Below are 25,442 nucleotides of genomic sequence, written 5' to 3'. Positions count from 1 at the left end.
GAATGCAGAAAAAAACACAAAGGCCTTATACTCCTAACAATCACAATATTCTTCCCCCTAGTGAGTCCCATTTTCTACCCTGAGGACCTATATAGGACTCCAACTTTATGGTGCAACCTCAGTGGTTTAGAATCCCCTTGGAAGGAAATGAACTTAGGTTATTAGAAAAACAACTCCTTTTCCACATCCTGCACCATTTCAGTAACATATGGCAGGAGCAGAAGGTAAAATCCAGGGTTTGCTCTTTTGAAACCTCATGGTCAGTTTCTTCTTATCCTTCCCATTTAGATAACCTTCATGAGCTCTAACCACTTCTAGTTAAATTTGAGGTTCAAGAACATTTGCCACTCCTTTAGAAGATTAGTCGAATGGTTCCCCTACCAGCTACCAGCTCTCCAACCAAGAGGTTCTATCACTGCCTCTCCATGCTACCATCCTTGGGATTGTAGTGGTGATGGTTTTACTGGAGTTGAGTAAAGGTATGTGGAAAGGGAGGCTTTGTCCCTCACTCTTCCCTACCAAAATTTGGGGATCCAGATTTGCTTTTGATTCTCTGATAGCCGGCTTATGCTCAGCTGTCACTGAATTTCTCCTCAAATTTCAGCTCTACTTCCATTTATAAGCCCATTTCTAATCCACACCTACTATATGTGAGGCAGTATGCTAGGTTCTGGGCATGCAAAGATCCTCGGAAGCCATTCTTTAGTCTTTAAAATAACCATTTTTATAGGATCTACTGTATGCCAGACACTCTGCTAAGTGCTTCGTAATTATTATGTCGTTTTTCCTCACAATAAATCTTTGAGGAAAGTGCTATCAGTATACTTGTTTTACAGTTAAGAAAACAGAGACACAGAGATTAAGTGACTTATCCAGTTGCACACATCTAGTAAGTGTATGAGGTAACATTTGAATTCAGGGCTTCCTGACTCCAGGCCCAACACTCTATTCACTGTACCACCTAACTGCTGAAATGCAATGAATCAGTGTAAGCTTATATGGGTAAATATAAAGTATAGTCTCATTAATGTCCTGAATTTAAATAATACTTTATGATTTTTAAAAGCATCTTCATATAGAGTGTCTTATTTCATTCTTTTTTATGTGAACAGGTTATCTGTCATCTTCATTTTTCATTTAAAGATATTTGGGTTTCCTAAAAGTTAACCAGTTAGTGAAAATTATGATTAGAATTCAGATTTCCTGACTCTATTGTTCTTAATACCTTTTAGCTGAACAGTTTAATTGGATATTGTATTTGCCATTTTGATTTGAATGAAAATCAAATTCCAACGTTATCTCTGCTAGAATCATTGATCATCAGTGACTATTGATCTTTCCAAGCCTGTGGTACCTCTTAGGAAAACACACAAACAAAGGTGACGTTTGTACCACTTCTTGAAGAACTGCAGAAATAGGACTGGAAGAAACTGCTTGAGTTGATTTAATTTGTATTCTAGTCTCCAGATAGGATAGCACTTAATTGGCTACCTGGTCCTTTAATTTTTCTGAACATGATTATAGAACCTGTTTTTTAGTAACATTCCAAGGTCTTGCAAACTTCCCGGTTTCTAAGCTCTTCCTGGAAATGGCTAACTACTGACCAAAAGCCCTTTCTGCAAGACCATGCTCATGGTGGGAATAGAACAGCTGCTTTCCAGCACCTGTCCAATGCCCTTTTACATTTAAAGCTCATTCTTGTACACTACAAGTTGATCTCATTTTTGCTCTTGGGCTAGGCAGCTGCAGTGAATCTTTTAGATGTCATATTTTGATGGTGCAGCTGTCCACTGCAGACTCATGCACATTTTTCTCCTCTCAAGACACTTACCTGAAAACCAGAGCTTGATTTTTTTCTGGATACATTATTCATTTGGGTGTGCCACATCTTCAGCTGTTATAGGGTTACTCTAGATAGAACCTAGTTGGGAGACAGCCAGTTGTAATGTGTACTGTCCTGCTTGTTTTTCTCAGTGTGCCTTGTATTATTTCATGCTCTATTCATTCTGAGTCATTTAAGTGTTCTTGTAGGAAAAAAAATTTTGTAGGCTCCTTTTGATTTAAAAAGCATTATGTTGTTAAACTCTGTTGAATGAAAAGTGTCACCTGTATTTCAGATTAGAATTTCTGCATTTGATTACTGGATATTCTGTCAGTGTTTTCTGAATAAAAAGAGCCTATATTGTTCTCTTTTAAATTTCAGCTAAGAATGAAAATATAATCAGAGGGGAAGACTCCAGACCATCCCTACAGAGACCTTTTAATGAAAGCCTAAAAGATGGTTCCACTGATCTAGTCCCTAATAGGTTAGTTTCTGATGATTTAAAAAAAGTGATATATGATTTTGACAAAACTTAAATAGTCATTTAATAAAAAAATTTACTGAATACTTGATACAATAGTACTCTATCTAGAGTCAGAGGACCTAGGTTAAAATCCTAACTCTGCCACTACCTATGTAACCTTGAGTCAGTCAACTTCTCTGAGCTTACTTCCTTATCAGTAAAATAAAGGGGTTGAGACTGTGATTCTAACTTTCACATTTGTTCAGAATAAGCCAAGAATATGCCACAACTGAAAAAAATTTCAGCATAATTTGAAACAGCATTACTAGAAATTTAATGTCCAGACCAATGAAAATAATACTTGCCACTGTATTCTGAACGGGTTAGGTGGCACCTGGAGTATTGAGTTGAATTCTGGGAATTGTGACTACATTTTTTTTTAAAGCCATAGGTCATCTCAAGACTAGTGACTAGGATGGCAAGAAAATCATGTAATATGAGGAACCATTGAAGCAACTAAAGTCATTTAACTTGGGGGAAAAGAGGACTCCAGCTGGTATAGAATATGCTAGCAGTCTTCAGATATTAGAAATACTACTATATAGAATAGGGATGAGACCTGAGGTATATCCAGTGTGTAGAAGATACAGGAAGCAGATTTCACTTCCATTTTAAGAAGACCTCTCTCACAAAGCTATTAAAAAATGGAATGGGGCTGCTTTATGAGACAGCCCTTTCAGAGGCTAGATGACCACTTTAATAAGATAATTAGTAGCAACAGCATTAATTATACTTCCCATTTCTCTAGGCCTTTATAGTTTTCAAAACACCCACATTTGCATAATTTCATTTCAGTGTTTCAAGAAGCAGTTATTAAGCTCTTACTGTACTCCAGGTCCCATGCTAACCACAATGAGAATATGCAGACAAAAGTGCAACAGTCCCTGCTCTTAGGGGAGTTTGAATTTTAATGGGAACACTACATGTATCCATATAAATATATACAAGATAAATCCAAGATGGTTTTGGGAAGAGGTGCACAAGCATCTGGGGGGACCAGGAAAGGCTTCATGAAAGATGGGATGCTTGAACAAAGTCTTGAAGGGGACGAGGGATTTCAAGCAGTGGTGGTGAAGAGGGAGTGCATTCCAGACATGAGAGATAGCTAGTGCCAAGACAGAAAATGGGACGTTGAATGTGTAAAACAATGAGTAGACCTGTTATGGTTGGATTGCAAAGTGTGATAAAGGGTGAGTAAAGTGTGTAAGAAATGGTAGGAAGGGGCTACCACTTTAAATGTCAAACAGAGAAATTTATATTTGAACCTAAAAGCAACAGGAAACCTCTGGAGTTTGTTGAGTGGAAGGGGGTGACGTGATCAGATCTGTACTTTAGGAAAATTACTTTAGCAGCTGGATTGGAGTGGGTGAAGACTTCAGGCAAGGAGACCAAATAAAAGGCCATTGCAACCATCTAGGCAAGAGGTGATAAGGGCTTTAACTGGAGTGAAGCTGTATGTGTAGAAAGAATGAGGTATGAATGCAAGAGCTATTCTAGAGATAGAAACAAGATTTGGCAAATGATTTAATATGTGGGGAGAGTGACAAGTCAAGGACAACACTGAGGTCCAGAATCTAGGTGACTAGAAGGGTAAGTGCCCTTAATTATAAGGTACCTAAATGATGCAGTAGATAATAAATACACTGGGCCTCGAGTCAGGAAGACTTCAGTTCAAATCTGACCTCAGACACTTACCAGGTGTGTGATCCTGGGCAAGTCACATACCCTCTGTTGGTCTTGGTTTCCTCAGCTGTAAAATGGGGATCACAATAGTGCCTATCTCCTAGGGCAGTTGTAAAGATCAGATGAGATAGCATATGTAAAACATGTACAATAGTGCCTGGCACATTGGTAGACAATTAACAAATGCTTGTTCCCTTTCCCTTCCCATAATAGGGAAGTTTTGATGAGGGATGGGTTGGGGAGAGAAAAAGAAAATGAGTTCTTTTTTGGAATGTGTTGAGTTTGAGAAGCTTACAGGCAGTTGGTAATATGAAATTGGAACTCGAGAGAGATTAGGACTAGACATATACATATATAGATAGAGATATATCTAAGATTCATATGCATATGGATAATAATTAAAATTGTAGAAGTTAATGAGGTCAACAAAAAAGTATAGAGAAAAAAGTAAAGAGAACCCCGAATAGTCTTGAGGTAAACCCACAGTTAATGACTGACATGGATGTTCAGACATCAAAATAGCCTGAGAAGGAACAGTCAGATAGGAGGAAAAGTAATAGAGAACAATGTCCCAAAAATGCAGAGCGGGGACAGTATGTAAGAGTGAGTAGCAGTAACAAGGCAGTAGAGAAATCAGAGGATGAGAATTGGGGAAAGACCGTTAGACTTGATTCTTCTTTAAAAAAAAACAACTTAAATACCAGAAAAGAAAACTTCAAATTCTGATCATTTTCATATGTACTGCAGAACACAAAAAGAGGCTATATATGAAATGGTGAATCTCTATTTCATACAACTTGCATGTAAATTATATTTATATATATATATATATATATATCTTGTATGCATATATACCATATGTTACTTGTAACACTGTCCTACTTAGCTATGATTCCTTCTGTTCTCTTCTTAGCATTTGAAAAATATTTCAATGACCCTCTTTTTTAAAAATCATCCCTATTTTTGAGTGTCACTCACCCTTTCTCATTCTTAGTTAAATACTAAGAGAAAGGAGGGAAAACCCTTATAACAAATAAGCATAGTCAAGCAAAACAAATACATATAGTAGCCTTGTGTAAAAATCTGTGCAGCTTGAGTTGATCACCTCTGTATCAGGTGGTGGATAACATACTTCAGCATAGGTCCTCTGGAGATATGGTTCATTGTTGTGTTGAGCAGAATCTTTCAAATTTGTTTTTCTTTACAATGTTGCCATCCTTGTATAAATTGTTCTCTTCGATCTGCATTAGTTTATACTGTACAGGACTCTCTGAAATTATCTCTTTCATCATTTCTTAGGGAGCAATAATATTGTACTACATTTATATGCCACAGTTTGTTCAAAGTTCCTCAAATAATGATCATCCCTTTAGACTTTAATCTTTCCTTTTTTCATCCTTCTAATTCCTCAAAGCCCTGGGAATCCAGAAGTTTATTATGTTTATAGCTATTTCTTCTCTAGTATTATTTATAACTTCTTCCCCCTTAACCATTCTCTCTCCCCATTCCCATTGCTGGTTTATGTATTCCTATACCAAACTGTACAGGTGTGTGTGTGTGTTCATTCAACCCTCCTTTATCTGTTTCAGATAAGAATGAAGTTCAAATAAAGAACTGCTTTTTTCTACCACCCCCTTTTTCCATTGTTCTATACTTTTTATTCTTACATACTTTATAAGGAATAACAAGTTCAGTTCCCTTCTTCCTACTTTTTGTATCAGTATATTTTTGTGGATCCTAACTGTGGCTGTGTGCATTCGCATTACTTCTTTGTGGATGATGGCTGTATTTTCTTTTTGACCTGAGAGCTCTGGAATTTTGCTGTGATATTACTTGGAGTTTTCATGTTAGGATCTCCTTCAGAGAGTATGTACCTCCTTTAGAAGTGATTAATGGATTCTTTCAGTTTCTGCTTTGACTATGGTCCTATGTTATCTTGGCAGTTTTCCTTTATAATTTCTTGCAATGTGATGCATAGTCTCCTTTTTTGATCATGGGTTGCAGTTGAAAATTCTTAAATTATCTTTCCTCAATCTAATTTCCAAGGTAGTTAATTTTTCAATGATATATTTTACATTTTCTTTATTTTTTCCCCAGTCTTTTGACTTTTTAAATGGTCCCTTGATGTCTCATGGAGCTTTTATTGACCAGTTATTATTTTTAAGGAGTAATTTTCTTCAGTGACATTTTATACCTCTTTTATCAAGTTGTTAATTCTCATTTAATAATTTTCTTGCATTGCCCTTGTTTCCTTTCCCAATTTTTCTTCTAGCATTCTTATTTGATTTTTAATCTTTTTTTGCTTTCTTTTTAGCTCTTTCTTCAGCTTTTCTAGGAATTCTTTTTGGATTTGTGTTTAATCTGCATTTTTCTTTGAAGCTTTGTTGATGTTTTCATGTCATTGTCTTCTGAGTTTGTGTCTTTAACTTCCCTATCTCCATAGAAGCCTTTTATGTTCAAATTCTCTTTTTATTGTATTCTTATTTTTGCAGCCTATTTCTTAACTTTGGATTTCATATTAGAGTTGGGCTTTGCTCACCTGGAGAAGGGAGTGAAAATGACTAACCTGTACTTTTGTGGCTAGATCTGGGATCCTGTAGGTTTTCAGTGCGTCCAAGGTGGTGTGATCCAGGGAGAGTTCTGGTCACATTCTTCTTGGTGTGCACTCTATTCCTTGCCTAGGTGGGCCTCTCTTCCCTCCCACCATAGATCATAACCTCTCATTGCCCTGAAATTGTGACCCCATACAAAGTATTGGGTGAAAGATCTGCCAAATGGCACCTGATCTGCACCCATTGCTAGCACAGGAGTCCTCTGTAATATTTTTCTGACCAGATGTTTAGTCCACTTACTGTGCTTAGACATTGAAAGTTCTCAATACCACCACTGCTGCTTCTGCTGCCACTGGGGGTGCTGCCTCCCCTTCCAGGCCCTACAGTGAAGGCTGCTTCCTCCACCAGTGATCCCAGCCAGTTCTGTCCCTAGTATCTGCAGGTAGACCTTTCTTTCTGTCCTCCTAAGATAAAAAAATGAGATACTGAGATGCTGTGATTTTTACTTTTGGTTGTCCTCTCAGAATTTGATTTGAGGCATTTTTAAAAAAGTTATTTAGAGGGTTGTATTGGGAGAGCTCAGCAGAAATGTTTAATGCCCTCCATTAGTGTATTCTGGTTACCTTTCTTCCCCCCCATTCTCCCCCCCCAAAAAAACAGAACAGAATAATTCCATTTCCAGATACACTGTTTTTCTCATTTAACTTGATCAGTACTCTTTGAAGACATTCAGGTTCTGAAGGGATCCTTGATTCTTCTCCCCCTATTAGGATGTTAGTCGACATCATCATGAAGCTCCTTCCAATTGCTCAAATAAATTTATCTTTCAGGGTTTCTCTTGACTCATGTTTGTATTTCAAAGCTACTACTCACCTTTTGTCTTTTCATCAGCACTGCTTGAAAATCTCTTTTCCATTAAAGATCCATTTTTTCTCTCTGCAAGATTATATTCATCTTTGCAGAATAAGTTATTTTTGGTTGTAAGTCCATATGTTTTGCCCTTTGGAACATTGTATTTTAAGCTCTCCTGTTTTATAGTAGAAGCTGCCAGGTCTGTATGATCCTGACTGAGTTTCCTTGGTACTTAAATTGCTTTATGCATGCCTGTAGTATTTCTTTTTTTAGTTCTGGATTTTGGCTGTAACATTTTTGAGACTTTTCTGTCCTCTTTCCCCTTAGGGGAAGGGATTAGTGAATTTTTTTTGTCTTCATTTTGCCCTCTGGTTCTAAAAAAATCTGATGGTTTTCATTTATGATGAAATACAGTATCTATCCAGATTTTTCTTAATTTCCAGGGAGTCCAGTGATTCTTAAATTATCTCCCTTCGAGTTGTTTCCCAAATAGCTGTTTATGATACTAGATACCCTATTTTCTTCTATTTTTTTCAATCTTTTAATTTTGACCTAACATTTATTGTTGTCTCATGGAATCACTGAAATATATTTGGTTTATTCTGTCTCTCAAGAAGTCCACTACTTGGCTAAGATTTTTTAATGTATTTTTAAAATTTTTTTCTATTTTTTTATATTTTTCCCAAAATTTTATTTTAGACTCAAATGCCAGAACACAAATAGAGAATAGATAAAAGAAATAAAAACATATCATAAATTTAAATACAAAGTTAGAAAGAAATAAAAGCTTGTCATGTGCATCCATAAGAGAGGATTCAAAATATGTAACAAATTTTCATTTCAAGAAAGCCTATATGATAAATAATACTTGTGTTGAGAATTGTCCATCTTTGCTTCCTTGTGAGTTTTCTTTTGTTCTCTGCTCTGCGCTTTTTTACTTTGTTCTTTTTTCCCTTCCCCTGAGTCCTTCCCAGAAGGCCATGCCACAATAAAGTTTAGATGTTTCTCTATAGCTATAAAAATATACATACCACTCCCCACCCCTCCAGAAGGTTACGATAAAGTTCAGATATATTTCTCCATAGCTATAGATATATACATACACATATACATATATAGACATATACATTCCCAAACCTATTCTTCTCCTGATCTTTGTTTTTATGTATATACGTATCTCTTATTTCCTATTCTTCCTGCTTCCTCTTGGCAAAGATTTGCCACTTTCTATTCCAAGCTATTTATTCTGCTTCCACTTCTTTTTTTCAATTATATTAATCTCTCCTTTGATTTTCAAAATTTCTAATTAAACATTTAATGGGGATTTTTAATTTGTACTTCTAGATTTTTTAGTCACATACCCAATTCATTGATCTCCTCTTTCTCAATTTTATTCATGTATGCATTTAGAGATATAAAATTTCCCATAAGAACTGCTTTGGCTGCATCCCATAAATTTTGGTATGCTGTCTCATTGTCATTCTCTTTGATGAAATTGTTGATTGTTTCTATGATTTGTTGTTTGACAATCTTTCCATGACCCTTTATTACATGTAATTTTTATTGCATCATGATTTGAAAAGGATGCATTTAATATTTCTGCCTTTTTGCATTCAATTGTAAGGTTTTTATGCCCTAATAAATAAAATGCCCTAATAATCAATTTTTGTGTTGGTGCCATGTATCACTGAGAAAATGGTAAACTCCTTTCTATCACCATTCATTTTTTTCCCCAGAGGTCTATTATATCTAACTTTTCTAAAATTCTATTAACCTCCTTAACTTATTTGTTGTTTATTTTTTGGTTACATTTATCTAGTTCTTTTTTTTTTTTTTTTTGCCTTTTTTTGGGAGGGCAATTGGGGTTAAGTAACTTGCCCAAGGTTTATGCAGCTAGTTTTTTTGTGTGGGTGTTAAGTGTCTGAGGCTGAAACCGAACTTGGGTCCTCCTGACTCCAGGGCCAATGCTTTACTCACTGCTCCACCTAGCTGCCCCCATTTATCTAGTTCTGAGAGGGGTAGGTTGAGGTCCTCCACTAGTATAGTTTTGCTCTTCATTTTTTCCTGTGACTCATTTAACTTCTCTAAGAATTTGAATGCTATATCACTTGGTGCATATATGTTTAGTATTGACATTACTTCATTGTCTATGGTATCTTTTAGCAAGATGTAATTTCTTTCCTTTAAATTTAATTAAGTTAAAAAAAAAATTTTTAATTTTTAAAAAAAATTTAAATTTTAAAAATTAAAATTTTAATTTAATAAAAAATGTAATTTAATTTAATTCCTTCTCTTTTAATTAGATCTATTTTTACTTTTGGTTTGTCTGAAATCAGAATTACTTCCCCTCCTTTTTTTACTTCAGCTGAAGCATAATATATTCTTCTGCAGCCTGTTTTCTTTACTCTGTGTGTATCTCTCTGTATCAAATGTTTTTCTTGTAAACAACATATTATAGGATTCTGGTTTTTAATCCAATCTGCTATCTGTTAGGAGAGTTCATCCCATTCACATTCACAATTAAGATTACTCTGTATTTCCCTCTCTCCTGTTTTCTCCCCTGTTTATACTTTTCTCTCTCCTTTCACCTTTGCCCTCTTCACAGGCGTTTTGCTTCTGACCACTGCCTCCTTCTATCTGCCCTCCTGTCTATCAACCCCACTTCCTTTTCTTTTCCCTTTCCCTTCCTTCTTCCATATAGAGCAAAATAAATTTTTTTTTTTTAAGCAGTTGGGGTTAAGTAACTTGCTCAAGGTTACACGGCCAGTTATTATTTCTGGGTGTGGTGCTGAATATCTGAGCCCGGATTTGATCCAGGTCATCCCGACACTGGAGCCGATGCTCTTACTCGCTGAGCCACCTGGCCGCCCCTAAGCAATTGGGGTTAAGTAACTTGCTCAAGGTTACACAGCCAGGTGTTTCTGGGTGGGTGCTAAGTGTCTGAGCCCGGGATTCGATCTCCAGGTGTTCTCAACACTGGAGCCAGTGCTCTTACTTGCTGTGCTACCTGGCTGCCCCACAAAATAAATTTCTATACCCAACTGAGTATGTATGTTATTCCTTCTTTGAGCCAAATCTGATGAGAGTCAGGTTCAAACAATGCTCATCCCCTCTCCCTTAATTACTTTTAACTGTAATAGGTCTTTTGCACCTCTTCATGTGATATAATTTCTGCCTCCATCTTTCCTCTTCTCTCAATACAATCCTTTTTTAACTCCTTATTTTTTTCTGTCATCACATCAGAGTCAACTTATAGCCACACCCTCTACCTGTGTGTATTCCTAACTGCCCTAATAGAGATACAGTTCTCAAGAGTTACATTAATCATCTTCCCATGAAGGGTTGTAAACTTATTGAATAGCATACTGTTTTTTCCTTCCTGTTTACCTTTTTATGCTTCTCTTGAGTCTTGTATTTGAAGAGCTCATTTTTGGTTCAGCTCTGGTCTTTTCATCAGGAAATTTTGAAAGTCCCCTATTTCGTTGAATGTCCATCTTTTCCCTTGAAAGATTATGCTCAATTTTGCTGGATAGTTGATTTTTATTTTTTTTGCTTTTTGGAGGGTAATTGGGGTTAACTGACTTGCCCAGGGTCACACAATTAGGGGTGTGTGTGTGTGTGTGTGTGTGTGTGTGTGTGTGTGTGCATTTTAAGTGTCTGAGGCTGGATTTGAACTCATGTCCTCCTGACTCCAGGGCTGGTGCTCTATTCACTGCACCACCTAGCCTACAATTTTTTATTGTAATCCAAGCTCTCTTGCCTTCTGGAATATCATATTCCAAGCCCTCCAGTCCTTTAATTTAGAAGCTGTTAAGTTCTGTGCAATCCTGACTGTGGCTCCACAATATTTGAATTGTTTTCATTCTGGCTGCTAGCAGTATTTTCTCCTTGGTCTGATAATTATGAAACTTAGCTACAGTATTCCTGGGAGTTTTCATTTTGGGATCTCTTCCAGAAGAGGATCAGTGAAGTCTTTCAATTACTATTTTATCCTCTAATTCTAGAATATCAGGGCAGTTTTCCTTGATAATTTCTTGAAAATTGCTGTCCAGGTTCTTTTTCTGACCATGGCTTTCAGGTAGTCCAATAATTCTTAAATTATCTCTCCTGGATCTGTTTTCCAGGTTAGTTGTTTTTCCAATGAGATATTTTACATTTTCTTCTATTTTTTTCATTCTTTTGATTTTGTCAGACTGATTCTTGATGTCTCAGAATCCCACTTTCCCAATTCTAATTTTTAAGGAATTATTTTCTCCAGTTAACTTTTGTATCTCCTTTTCCATTTGGCCAATTCTACTTTTTAAAGAGTTGTTTTCTTCAATCAGTTTTTGTACTTCCTTTTTCAAGCTATTGACTCTCTTTTGCATTCCTCTCATTTCGTTTACCAATTTTTTTTCTACCTCTCTTATTTGATCATCTTTGAGCTCTTCCAAGAAGGATTTTGGGACTTGAGACCAATTCTTAGTCCCCTCTGAGGCTTCTCATTTAGGCATTTTGACATTGTTGTCCTCTTCCAAGTTTGTGTTTTGATCTTCCGCATTGCCATAGTAGCTTTTATGGTCAGGGCTCTTTTCTGGTTTTTGCTCATTTTTTAGCCCATTTTGTGACTTTTAAAGCTGAACTCTGCTCTTGTGGCACAGAGTACAGTCCCAAGCTTCTTTTGTTGGGGGCCAGTTGCCTGGTCACTGACTTTTGCAGGGCCTCTGGGGCTTGTAGCTTGCTTACTGCACTGGGGTGGCCCAGCCTAGTCACACAGGTTATGCCAGTGTTCCAGGTCTGGCACTTGGCCTTCTGGGATGGGACTGGAGACCTCATATCTGACCTGCTGTTACACTAGCCTGTTGAGCCAGGACTGAGGGAACTCAGCTGCTGATCCGTGGCAAAGACCCTTCCCCCACCCCCACCCCAGCTTGCCCAAATGCTGTCTGCACTGGTCTGTACTCTTTCTTTTGTCCAAGTGAGACAAATCTTTCCTGAAGTCACTCTATCTTAAGCTGGAAAGTTGTTTCATTGCATCTTTTTGTAGGTTTTGTCACTCCAGAATCCACTTAGAGGCTTGATTTAACATTGTTTCTGAGGGAAGCTGGGGAAAACTCAGGCAACTTCCTAGCTTCTCTCTGCCATCTCTAATTCTTTCTTCAAGAACTTTTGTTCCATTTTTAATGTCTTTCTTCATTGTCTTTAGGTATTCATGTAAATCTTGTGGAAATCCATTTTTCCTTTTAAGTCAATTGCTTTCAATTGTTACATATTTACTCTCTTCCTTAAGGGAGATAGTTCTCTATATCAGCAATATTTTCTTATATTCTTTGGTGTTTCATTTGGTTTGCTTAACTCTTCAGATTTTGTTCCTGAGTTGGGATTTTTCTAGGTCTAGGCTCTGTTCTTGCTGTGATTTTAGCTAAAATGGTTGGTGCTGCTTTGTCTTCCCCTGAGTCACCAGGGTCACTTCACTGATTTCTATTTCTGAGGGTTTACCCCTAGATCTTCATAGTTCAGAAAACTGGATCTTTAGGATCTTCCATGGCACCTGAATTCAAAGCTATAGAGTCCTTGAAGCCCCTTGGACCCCTGGGATGGCCCAGTCTGAGTGTTGTTACACCACTCTTGTCATTTCCATTCCTCAAGATATCTTAGGTTTCCATTCTGGGTTTTTTTTTTTTTAAACCTTCCTATAGCTTACTCTACAGCATCCTGTCTTTCCTGATTCTATGCACAGAATCTGATAGGGAATATAGCCTGTCCGTGGTCATTCTGGCAGGTTGAGTTTTCAGCTGGGGGGCAGAATGGTCACAGAGGAAGTAAAACATGAGTTAAGTCTTGAAGGAAAGAAGGTACTTCACAGATATGCATGCACACGCACATGCACGTGCGCGCACACACACGCACACACACACACCTCTCAAGAGCAGCCCTCTATACAGTGTTTAATAGCTTTATACTTTTATTCTTTCTAAATTTCCAAAGATTTCTTTAAATACAACATAAGAATATCTGTTAGATAAAATGGAATCACAACCAACGACAGACTCTTTAGAGAATGGCTATACAACTACATGTATTCTATTTGGATGAAGTAATATATGAGTCACACTTTGTACTTTTTAGTCATACTTCTAAATATTTTTTATAATATTGGTGATAGGGCCTTCAAATTTATTGGAAGATAACTAATGAGTGATTTTTGGGTTGACTGTACTTTTATCATAAATCAATGAGGATTGTCTAAGGGGTGACTGAGAATCTCAGCTTTTGTATTACAAAGGCTTCCCATTCATGAGCACTTTTCAAGGTTTTAATTTCTGAATTAGAAAAATAAGCTTTTTTGTACTATTTGTGATCAGAGATTGGGGGAAAAAACTAGTGAAACATTGAATTTTTTACTAGTATACCATTGTTTGCTGCTGCTTTTTTGATCAAGTAGCTAGCCTATAAAAACCTCTGTAAATAAATGACAGTTTGGGGAGCAAGTTTATCTTCCTTTTTTCATATCACAAGTTATCTCTATTGAATGTTTCACACTAATATGAAAATTAGTAAATTGTTCATTCAAACAGTAACTCATATGACTTGAGACAAAAGCATTAAAATTAAATTGTAAACTTCTTGAGGGAAGACCATGATTTCTGTTTCTTTTGTATTCAGCCAAAATATATGAGTATAGAGCAAACAGTAGATGATAAGTAAATGGTTAATGAATGAAGTCTAAAATGTACCGAACTTTCCAGTGATTAGCAATAAACCAGGAAATAGCATAATTTCTGTCTTTCTCTTTATTTTTCTTATTAGTACTTGATGGTGCTGTCTTTCCCTCCTTCCCAACTGCCCAAAATGGCTTTATCTTTCTGGTAGTATATGTGCTATTATACAGCAATGAAAAACAGTAATGAGGAAATAAATGAGCAATAATTTTGAAAAGAGTGTTTAGTTAATTCAACAAATATTTATTGAGTTTCAATTACTATAATGTGGTAGTAAATATTTTAGAAATATCTAAGCAGAAAAATTCTGATTGGAATAAATACTATGTGATTTGAAATGTACAATACTGAGCAAGATACTGTGAACAGTGTCCTTTAGGTATTGTATTGGTTTGCTAGGCTGTTTATTTATGCCCTTGACCCTTTATGGTATTTTTTTCTTTTGTTTCTAGTTCCAGTTCATTAGAAGTCATCCCTGGAGTTGGACAAAAGACTTCATTGTCTGATTCCAGGAAAAATAAAAAGATTTCTCTTCTTCATTCAAACAAAGAAAAGCTGAGAAGGTGAATTTATATGTAGTTATTTGTACCAGTGTTCCCTTTGTAGTGAAAAGTTAAATTTATGGTGTTCATAATTCAATTGATAGTGCTGTTAAAAAAAAAAGTCAGTGTAAAAACTAGTCACTATGGTTACTGAATAGAGGCCTAATGTCTGATGGACTAAAGAGTGTTCAATCAGTAGCATCATTTAAGGACCAGAAATACTGAGTTTCCAAGGAAATCTGTTAACTAATTTGTTAGATTATAAAAAAATTGTAACTGCCTTCTCCATCTTCTTCCCCACCTCCCCAGACTAAGCCAACCAGACTTAATTAACCCTGTCTTGTCACAAAATAAAACTGCCCATTCCCAAAGCGACAAGGTGAAACTGATGAGCATTGATGGGTTTATAAAATTATAATTGTTACCCCTCAGAAATATTCTTGGTAAAAAAAAAAAAATTTGTGAGGCAGCTCAGGTGGAGCAGTGACTAGAGCACCGGCCCTGGAGTCAGGAGGACTTGAGTTCAAATACAGCCTCAGACACTTAACACAAAAACTAGCTCTGTGACTTTGGGCAAGTCACTTAACCCCAACTGCACTACCCTCTCCCCTCCAAAAAGAAAAAAAGCAATAAAAAAAATCTGTATGCTTGTACATGTATAAAAGTCAAATCAGTGTGAGGAGTATTTGTTTTTAATACATGCCAGGCATTGTGCTAAGGATAAAAAGAAAGACTTTTGTGTTCAGATTGTATGCTCAAGAGTAGGTACTAAAGGGGGACATAGCATGTAAGTAATTATTTATGGAAAAGATACAAGGTAAATTGGAGAGAATCACATAAGGCAGACACTAAAATTAAAGGGGGGTTGGGAAAGGCTTCTAGTAGAAATGTTGGCTCCCAATGAAACACAGATTCTATCCTGATGCTCCTGTACTGAAGGTTAGCTCCCCTGAATCCAGAAGCTTGGGTTATTTGTGTGGAATTGAGTAGAAGGTTAGGTTCATTCCTAATGTAATGTATCTTTGAGCAGAGAACGAATCAAGGATTGCTGTGAGCAGCTGCGAACTCTCTTGCCATATATAAAGGGGAGGAAGAATGATGCTGCTTCAATTCTTGAGGCAACAGTTGATTATGTGAAGTGTATCCGAGAGAGAATACCTCCAACTGTCATGATTAAGGTACTTTCTAAACTCTTTGAGTTCTGCTTGTACAGGACCTTCAGGGACCATGATTTAATCTGTAGTCCTTTCTCTACTAGAGATCACAGCCACAATATAGAGTCTCCATGAGTTGCTTTTTTGGTTAAAGCAAAACAACAAACAAAACAGAAAACTGAATTCCCTAGTGATGAGCCTTGTGGGGGTGAACTTCCAAACTTAGCTCTCATAGTCCTCTGATAATAGGTATATAAGATGAGCAGCCAGACCCATACTTAAAACTTTCCCAGCATGATTAGACCTGCCAGAGAACCAAGAGTCACTTCCATATCACAGTGAGAAATCAAAAGAATTAGTGGGAGCAATGCCATTTATAGAGAGAAGCTAAAAAATAAAGTCATCACCAAAAAAATTCTGTTTAGCTATCTGGAAATTTGTATTTACCTCTGCTTTTTTTTTTCTTAGATTACAGAGGTGCTTCAAAGCAACAGAAGATTTTGTAAGAAGCAACAGGTAGCCAGCCAGCCCTTCTTTCCAAGTACTGTCAGGAAACAAAGGTAGGGAATGAACCTTGAATTCCTATAAAATTCAAGTTTTTGCCATTAACTTCCAACTCTTGGCAAAGGCAAAGTACTAAGTCACTAGGGTGGGGGACTTGTGGCCTCAAGGCCACATGTGGCCCTCTAGGTCCTCAGATGTGGCCCTTTGAATCCAAGCAGTGCTGCCCCTTTGACTGAAACCAAGTTCTTGAGAACCTAGAGGGCCACATGTGGCCTCAAGGCCTCAGGTTCCCCATCCCTGCACTAAGCATTCACACAGTTTGATGATTTATTAAGAAAAGGGACTTTTTTCTTTTATTAATATGTGGGGAATTTTTATTATTTTGGTCCTTGTAATGCATATTTATGTGAAATAATAAAGGCATGTAACAATTTTAGATCAACACAGTGTCCCTTAAGTATCCCTTTTAGGGGCAGCTATGTGGTGCAGTGAATAGAGCACTGGCCCTGGAGTAAGGAGGACCTGAGTTCAAATCTGGCCGCAAACACTTAACATTTGCTAGCCATGTGATATTGGGCAAGTCACTTAACCCCAATTTCCCTGCCTTCCCTCCTCCAAAAAGCAGAAAAAAAAATATTCCTTTTATTGTAACCCAAAACATTAAAAATGGGACCCTCTAAGCATTGAAATATGGCAATCTAATGTCCTTTCAGGTGACAGTGCATTATGGACACAGTGAACACTATGATGAACGGTTAGGTCAAGTCTTTGCGTAGTGTTCAGCTCCTTTCCAGTTGGGAGGATTTTCTAGGCAGAAACTTTTGAGGAGTAGTTATTAGCATATGAAATGGCACAGCAAGGGTTTGCTTAGATATATACATTTATTGGAACATACAAGTAAAGCAAAATTACCTTGTATTTTAAAAGTAGTCATGGGGCAGCCAGGTAGCACAGCAAGTAAAACACTGGCCCTAGTGTTGGAATGACATGGGGATCGAATCCAGACTCATACACTTAGCACCCATCCAGAAACACCTGGCTGTGTAACCTTGAGCAAGTTACTTTACCCCAATTGCTCAGGGGTGGCCAGGTGGCTCTGCGAGTAAGAGCACCAGCTCCAGTATTGGGATGACCTGGGGATCAAATCTGGGCTCAGATACTTAGCACCACACCCAGAAATAACTGGCCGTGTAACCTTAAGCAAGTTACTTAACCCCAATTGCTTAGGGGCAGCCAGGTGGCTCAGCGAGTAAGAGCACCGGGTCTGGTGTCGGGATGACCTGGGAATCGAATCCGGGCTCAGATACTCAGCACCACAACCAGAAATAACTGGCTGTGTAACCTTGAGCAAGTTACTTAACCCCAATTGCTTTAAAAAAAAAAAAGTAGTCAGTAGAGGTTTCAGTTGAATTGAGCAACAACCTGAAGAATCCTGAGAGACCAATCCAAGTCTTTGTGACAGTGAAAATTTCACTTTACTGCTTTCATGATAAAACTAACTGTAGAGTTTAATAAAGATATTTTTCTTAAATGAAAAAGTATTTAAGGTTTCTTCCCTTTTCCTCCCCCTTTCACTTTTAAGGGAAAGTAATGTGGTGACAAGTATGCAGTCACCTGTGAAAGAGATCAGATTCCTGGCTAATAAGTGCTTGAATGTATACTCTCTTCCTGCTTCAGAGTGCCCACTGGATGAAGCCCTCAAAGGTGATGGTCAATGTCTCCTCAACTTCTTGCGGATAGTTTATACTAGAGTGTATATAGTCAGATATACTACTTAGCTTGTTTTCATATGTGTCTCCTGGGAATTACTGATTTTAAAATTTGTGTTTTTTTTTTAGTCTGTTTGAAGGAATTAATGACAAAGCATTTATTAAGCACTTATTATGTGTCAGATACTATGTTGACCCTTAGGAATACAGACTAAGGAGATACAGTACCCACCCTCCCTGGAGATTATATTCTAAAAGGTAAAGAGTACATATATAGAAAGTGGTAGCTATAGAAGATGTACTGTGGTCTGAGAAATATGGAAATGATGAGTGGTGCCATACAGAAATTAATTGACATGCCCTTTTCAAAAATAATGATTGTCTTTAATTACTGATTCCCAGAGCAAGAGGAAAAAGCATATATGTTTGCAGGGGATGGGGAGAAGGAGTTGAGGTAACAGAAGGGAGTATCCACATATAGGACATGACTGTAAAGCTTCATCAGTTGGCTGGGGATAGCTAGATATGGTTGGTATACTTTTACCTATTAGAACACTATCACTCTGGGGTGGGAGCTGGAGGTCAGAGTTCTTGGGCTTTTAAATTGGTCTATTTTAAGAAACAATGGTTAAGCTAATCATGAAGCCCAGAGTGCTTATTTTGATGGAAGATAATGACTGTGTTTATTATTTGTAAAGTATCTGAGGCTTTGGAAGGAAAGTTCAAGTCATAGAGATCCTGGAAAACAAGGCAGAAGATATATTTGATTTACATTCGATACAATAGAAAATAGGAAGGCATTTAAACTTTGAGGAGAGGAACGGCAGGCTGAAAGTCAGGCAGCAGCATTTCTTGAGTGCCGGCCATGTTCTAGTTTCTATGCTAAGTGCTGGAGATAACAAAGAAAAGTAAATAAAAAGCAAATAGCAAAAAAAAAAAATTCAACACTTGCTACTTTCAAGAGGCTGGTGGCCTAACGGGGAGACAACATACAAAACAAGATCTGTGCAGGTCAAACATTAATATGATAGCCTTAAAAAATATGAAAACTTCACTAGAAAAGGGGGAAACTAGAAACAGGGAAATCTACCAGGAAGCTCTATTGCAGGATAACAAAATTCCGTTTCAGAAAAGGAATTAAAGGAAATGTTTTTCTGTCTTATTGTGTTGGGGTAAAATTTATGCCATTATGTCACCAGGCTTACCAAACATTTTCCTGAGTGTCTTTTAGCCTAAGCCAATCTTGGCTAAATTTCTGAAAAAGCTTCTTTAGGGAGAAGTTGCTTTCAATAGCCTTATAAAGCATTCTATGATACAGAATACATTTGTGAACCAGCTCTGCTTCTACCCACTTTCCTGTCTACTTACTGCCTGATGTAGAAAATCTTATCTCCTACCACTCCCCAACACATGCTTTCCTCTCCAGTCAAGTAATTTTTATCTTCACTGTTCTTATATAAACCACATACTGTTTCTTTTTTTGCTTTTGCTCATATTGTTTTCCCACATGGAATGCCCCCATTTCTCTAATTTTCTAAATTTCACCAATGCTTCAAGGCTCAGTTCAAGGACCACCTTTTTCACAAAACCTTCCCTGATGTCTCTATCACACTGATGCATCTTCTTCCTAACTCTCCATAGTCTCCCTTTTCTGTTCCATATATGCTGATTTTTGATCATATTCTAAATATCACACTTATTTGCATACTATTTGTAGCAGCAAGCACCCCAGCGTGTCTGCCAATACAGGTTCTTGTATCTGCTTTGATAAAGGAAAGCAACTCAAAATGGGTTAACAAGCTTACTTTAATCAGTCAAATATGTATTGTTTACCTAGTTCAGGGGAAAAAGGTCAGCACCCTGAACTTCAGATTATACAGACAGAATTATCAAGACAGAAACAGATCAAGTAGACAGATTTCCAAACTGTCCAACCATTACATCCATACCAAACAACATCTGGGTTTTTCAAAGCCGGGGGGCTCTGGACAATGGCTTCCCAGAGTTTCATCTGATCAAATCACAGAACACTTCTCAAAGTGAGCCCCAAAACGAAGCTACACATCAGGGCTTATATAGCCTTCTCCTGGCTCAGAGAATGTAACAACCCCATTGACTCACTGGCCAATCAAAAAGTATCTACTGAAAAAACAAACCTCCCACCCCAGGCTCCAGGTGCACTTTAGCCTAGGGGCAGGGAAGATGTTTAAATTTACATTCCCATTACACTATTTTATCTTCTTCTCTAATCATTTCAGTTTTATCTTCCCAAAATTATGCCACCTTCTAACATCCCTTCTAAGAGATGGTAATGGTTTTTCATGTTTGTATGTCTTCTACCACACAAGATTTTAAGTTCTTCTAGAGTAGGGACCATTTCATATATTTTTGTATCTCCCTTAAGGCTTAGCAAAATACTGTATGCAAAAATTGTAATATTTTAGCGCTGAAAGAATTTTAGAGGTCATCTAGCCTGACCCCTTAGTTTTACTGAGGCTCAGAGAGGTTAAATAATTTGTTCAAGGTTATACAGGTAATAAGTAAATGGAGCAAAATTCAAACCTTCTGATACCAGGTCCTTGAATCTTTATGTTGTTTCATATAGATGCTTGACAGATATTTGTTAAATAGTAATACACATGCAACATATGCTCTGAGGTTCATTCTCATAGTCTACATTTGTGCCAGTATATTGGGTTTCCAGAACATCACTCATTACATTTCCCTTTAGGGTTCTAGAGGTAATCATGAAGTATTAAAATAAGCTTTCTCTAATACTGTTGCTCATATCTCCCCACCTAACATGTTCCTTCAGTATCAGTCACCAGTCAACAGCTCCTCAATGTCACTTAATTAGTTAACATTGATTAGTTTTTCCAAAGGAATATTTGCTGAGAAGATATAGCAAGAATCAAAGTGTCCAAACTCTCTGACTGGGAGTCCTTTCTCATCCTCTGCCTCCTTGGCTCCTAGGAAGAGTGGTGACTACCAGCCATTCTCCCTACCAAGTTCATTTCTGGGTGTGGCATGGCTGATAAACATATCAGCCCCTTGCTATAGGACTGGCTTCTCAGCTGCTTGATCCGTTCATTGCTGAGCCGAGTCAAGCAGATTCTTCCTCAGCACTGGTTCCTCACTAGATCTGGCTGCTGCAGCTTAATATCATCCTCTGCAGTGGACTCTATTTGCTAGACCAGTGGTAACTCTTCTGACCTTTTGAAGTTTATAAGGTCATAACATTTCATCTTCACTACTCAGTTACCTGGGATCAGGAAAGAATACATACTGCACACAGAAATAGGGGTGGCAATAGTAGCTAGGATTATGTGGCTGCGTGGGGAGAAGAGGCAGTTGGCTGCAGCAGGATATTGCCATCATTACTACTACCTCTCCCCAAACCAAAGACTTTCAATATTTTTCTTCTTCCTCTCTGGAAAGTCTCCAAGGAAGAGAGAAAGAGTTAGTCCATTCAAGAATTTTGTGTGCACAATAAGTTCTGTACCAGCAGCTAATCAAAAGGTTTTCTGTAACCATACAATAAACCACCAGGAAACAGAATATGTATGCACATACTCTGAACCCAGGGAAAGTCCCATCAATTATGCATTTTTGGAAATAGGCTCACCATGCCTGCAGGTTGACATGTGGGGGCAGATATTGCATTTGCTTGAAGTACTGTGCCCTCATTGGCCAGTTCCCATATTATACTCTTTGCCCCATTTAAAAATTTGCCTTTCTTGGTAAGTCAGCCAGGATATATTTTATTTTGGAGGAGGGAAGGCAAGGCAATTGGGGTTAAGTGACTTGAACAAGGTCACATAGCTAATATGTGTCACATGTCTGAGGCCTAATTTGAACTCAATCCTCCTGACTCCAGGGCTGGCGCTCTACTCACTGCACCACTTAGCTATCTGGAGGATATATTTTAAGCACAATGGTCCATATCCTAAATCCATTTTACTTCTCTGGTGTCCTGTGGAGGCATAAGCAGTTTTTTTTTTTCACTTCCCCTGTACCATATAGGAAAGAGTCTCAAAACAGTGAGTGTGGCATAGTTCTTACATAATTCTACTTATATAGGTAATAGGCACAATGACCCATAAATACAGAGTTGTGCAGATTCAATAAAGAATATTTTACAGTGTTTATCAGTAGCTTACTTAGAACAAAATGAAAGCTTGTCTTGGAACAGGAAATGGCCTTTCCATAACCCAAAGGCAAAAAAAAAAAACAAACCTAGAAAAAGGCAAAGAAAATCTAGTTTATTACCCCTGGGGGGGTGTGAGGGAACTTGTATCCTATAGAGATTCCTGGAATATGTGGGATTCCACCTATAGGGATTAGGGATGTTTGTATGGTATGCTCAGTCAGGGACTGAGGTCTACAGCAAATTGGCACTGGTCCAAGAAGAATTGGGACACTATTCCTCTTTTTTTTTTTTTTTTTTTTTTTTTTTGCTTTTTGGAGGGCAAATGGGGTTAAGTAACTTGCCCAAGGTTACCCGGCTAGTGTTTTTGTGTGGGTGTTAAGTGTCTGAGGCCAGAACCAAACTTGGGTCCTCCTGACTCCAGGGCCGATGCTTTACTCACTGCGCCACCTAGCCGCCCCCTCTATTCCTCTTTCATCAAGTCCTCACATTACCCCTCCTCTGAACCCATGCTCACAGACGGAGTTTAATTCTGCAAAATTCTTCTCGGGTTTCTACAATGTGGGACACTTGGAAGAACATTTTCCAGAGAACCTTGAAATACATGGGGAATCCATCTTGGTCAAGAGAGGTTCAGATAAATTTACCCCAGAGACAGAGAGCACTTGAAATTAATTTCCCCAGTGGATCCCCGCCACTTCATGTGATATCCAAATAGAATTCCAAACTTACTAACAACAGGACAAGCAGGGTTAGGTAAGCCCCAAACATGTATAGGGCTCCCAAAAGGGATTAAATACTTGGATCTGGTTATTCGGGGTTTCTAGACCAGAAGTCAAGCCATAACCTATGAATCTGCAGTTCACAAGTATCTTCTAAGAAGGCAAGCAGTCTGGTTCTGTTTAAAGGAAAAAGCATTTATGAGTGATGCACCCGCATTTTAGTGATGTAAAATCCACACTTCTCTTATTGTCTGCAATACTAATGCTAGGTACAGTAATAGAACACGTTTTGGTACATAAAACATTCAGATCAACAAAAGTTATAGCAAAGAGACTAGTCTGACTTGTAAGGAAGCATGACAGAAAACTGACTTGGAAATGTAACCTGAAATAAGAGAGAGAAAAAAAATACTAGTTTTTTGACAGCATGCTAATATTGTACATGCTCTTAGTAATGAGGCATTGCTGGCCAGTTACCCCATTATATATAGATATCTATTCCTACACAAAATCTAAAGTAATATCGATTCTTTAAAATTGCTTTCCATAGATAATGCTTTAAACCTGAGGTATTCAGAGAGTTGACAATATTCAGTACTAATATTCTAGAATAATCTCCCAAAGGAAATGTTAGAGCAGACCAGACAAAACCTTTACATTCCTTAAACAATGAAAATTTAAAAAAAAACTAATTATTAGTAAAAGGAGGAACTTAGAAAAAAATACTTATTTTCACATAATATGTGAAAAAGCAATTTAATTTCTTCCTGAGCATCTATTAAGTACCCAGAATCCTTCTGCAGGGGATATAGAAGTCACCTCCACCTTAAATCAGGGAGATTAACTAGCTGTAAGGGAACATATTTTAGATAATTGAAGAGTAATACAAGATAGTACATATTAAGATTCAAGGTTATGTGATACTAATTATAATAACGAGTGCAGACAAAACAGTCCAATGTGGGCAGGAATTGTCCTAAAAGGTTTCATGGAGAAAATGATACTTAAATTCAACAAAACAAGTTCAACAAAACAGGGCTTCAAGAGTTATAATTTCAAGAGACAGAGAAAAAAGGATGGTAAAAAAAAGTCCACCTTGACTAGAAGTGTTGGAGGGAAGGAAAAAAGAGGAATTAAACCTAACTGTAGCAGTGTTTGCAGAAGTTGTGTTGAGAAATAGTAGATTGGTTCAAGATAAGGTTGGAAAGTTTGGCACAAATGACAAATGAGAAGTGTTAGGAAGATCACCTATAAGGCCTCTTTCCTTTGATGAAGAGATTATAACACCATAGATCTAAAACTGGAAGAGACTTCAAAAACCATGTAGTCCAACCCTCCACGTGAGAGATGACAAAACTGAGGTCTAGACATCAAAGTGACTTGCCCACAGTCACACAGGAGGTCCACATCAGAGGCATGATTTGAATCTAAGCCTGCTGACCCTGGTTGATTTATATTTATTTATTTATTTATTGCCTTTTTGGAGGGAAATTGGGGTTAAGTAACTTGCCCAAGGTTGCACGGCTAGATTTTTTTTGTGTGGGTGTTAAGTGTCTGAGGCCGGAACAAAACTCAGGCCCTCCTGACTCCGGGGCTGGCGCTCTACTCACTGAACCACCTAGCCGCCCTTTTATTTTCATTTCTAATAGATACTCAAGTTACAAGGTTCTGCTGCCAGCCCTTTAGTTTTAAGTCCTTGTGCTCTAATTTTGTTATCTACAACTAACATAAAAATTATGATAGTGAATTGTAATTTAGGAAATAATTAGAAGGCTCTTGAGAGGTTCTCTTGTACAATCTCTGCCTTTTGGCTCTATTTAAATTATTCCAATGAATAAAAATCTAATTACTTTTCATCATCTGTTATAATATTGGTTATTATGGAATTTCCAAAGGGATGTTGGTTTATAGAAAGAGCCATGCTCTGGGGATGTAGTGATCCAGGCTCTCATCCTGATTCTGTCACTATCAGTCATTTCCCATTCTGTAAAATGAGGATATTGGGCTAGATAAACCTTTAAGCTCTCTTCCTTAAATGGAAGCAAATAAGTAAAGTTGAACCCTATTGTAATAGTTAATATGGTGCTTTTTGGGCTCCTTGCCATCTATCTATGAACATATGTATCCTTTAAATACATAAAGAAACTTTGCCTTTTCCTTTTTTCCTCATCTAGCTCATTCATTACTTTCTTCTCCTTCACATCTAAACTTTTTCTTAAATTCTTAAATTTTATTTTTTATTGTGAAGTATAAAAACATCTGAAAATATAAATATTTCCAAACAAAAACAAGAAGGGGGGGTTACATATGAAGCTATGTTTATGTTACATACATTATGTTTTTTAAAAATGTATGTGAAATTTAATACAGCAGAAACAACATGGACCAGCAGTGGTTCATATTTTCAGTACTAATATTTTCCTGATATTGCTGTGGCTGTGAAATATGGAATGCTCCTGATGATCATCAACCAGAGGGCAATGGAAAGGTGCATGGTCTTTGTCAACAGGCTGCGACATATAACCAGTGTG

General features: G+C 37.4%; 1 protein-coding gene across 1 annotated transcript in view; it reads left to right on the top strand.

Annotated features, from left to right (window-relative positions):
* SOHLH2 (spermatogenesis and oogenesis specific basic helix-loop-helix 2) overlaps positions 1–25,442 on the top strand; it is a 68,835-nt gene that overhangs the window by 24,190 nt on the left and 19,203 nt on the right. Inside the window, exons 5-9 of the mRNA XM_069079707.1 lie at positions 2,204–2,306; positions 14,586–14,696; positions 15,706–15,853; positions 16,298–16,389; positions 17,916–18,037. Coding sequence (XP_068935808.1) covers positions 2,204–2,306; positions 14,586–14,696; positions 15,706–15,853; positions 16,298–16,389; positions 17,916–18,037 — 576 coding nt within the window. The remainder of the gene's footprint in view (positions 1–2,203; positions 2,307–14,585; positions 14,697–15,705; positions 15,854–16,297; positions 16,390–17,915; positions 18,038–25,442) is intronic.

Source organism: Petaurus breviceps, unplaced genomic scaffold, assembly GCF_028583685.1.
Source record: "Petaurus breviceps papuanus isolate PSGF00001 unplaced genomic scaffold, PetGlider_PUasm1.0 91133, whole genome shotgun sequence".
In the NCBI taxonomy this organism is placed as follows: domain Eukaryota; kingdom Metazoa; phylum Chordata; class Mammalia; order Diprotodontia; family Petauridae; genus Petaurus; species Petaurus breviceps.
This window is presented reverse-complemented; position numbering and strand designations above follow the sequence as displayed.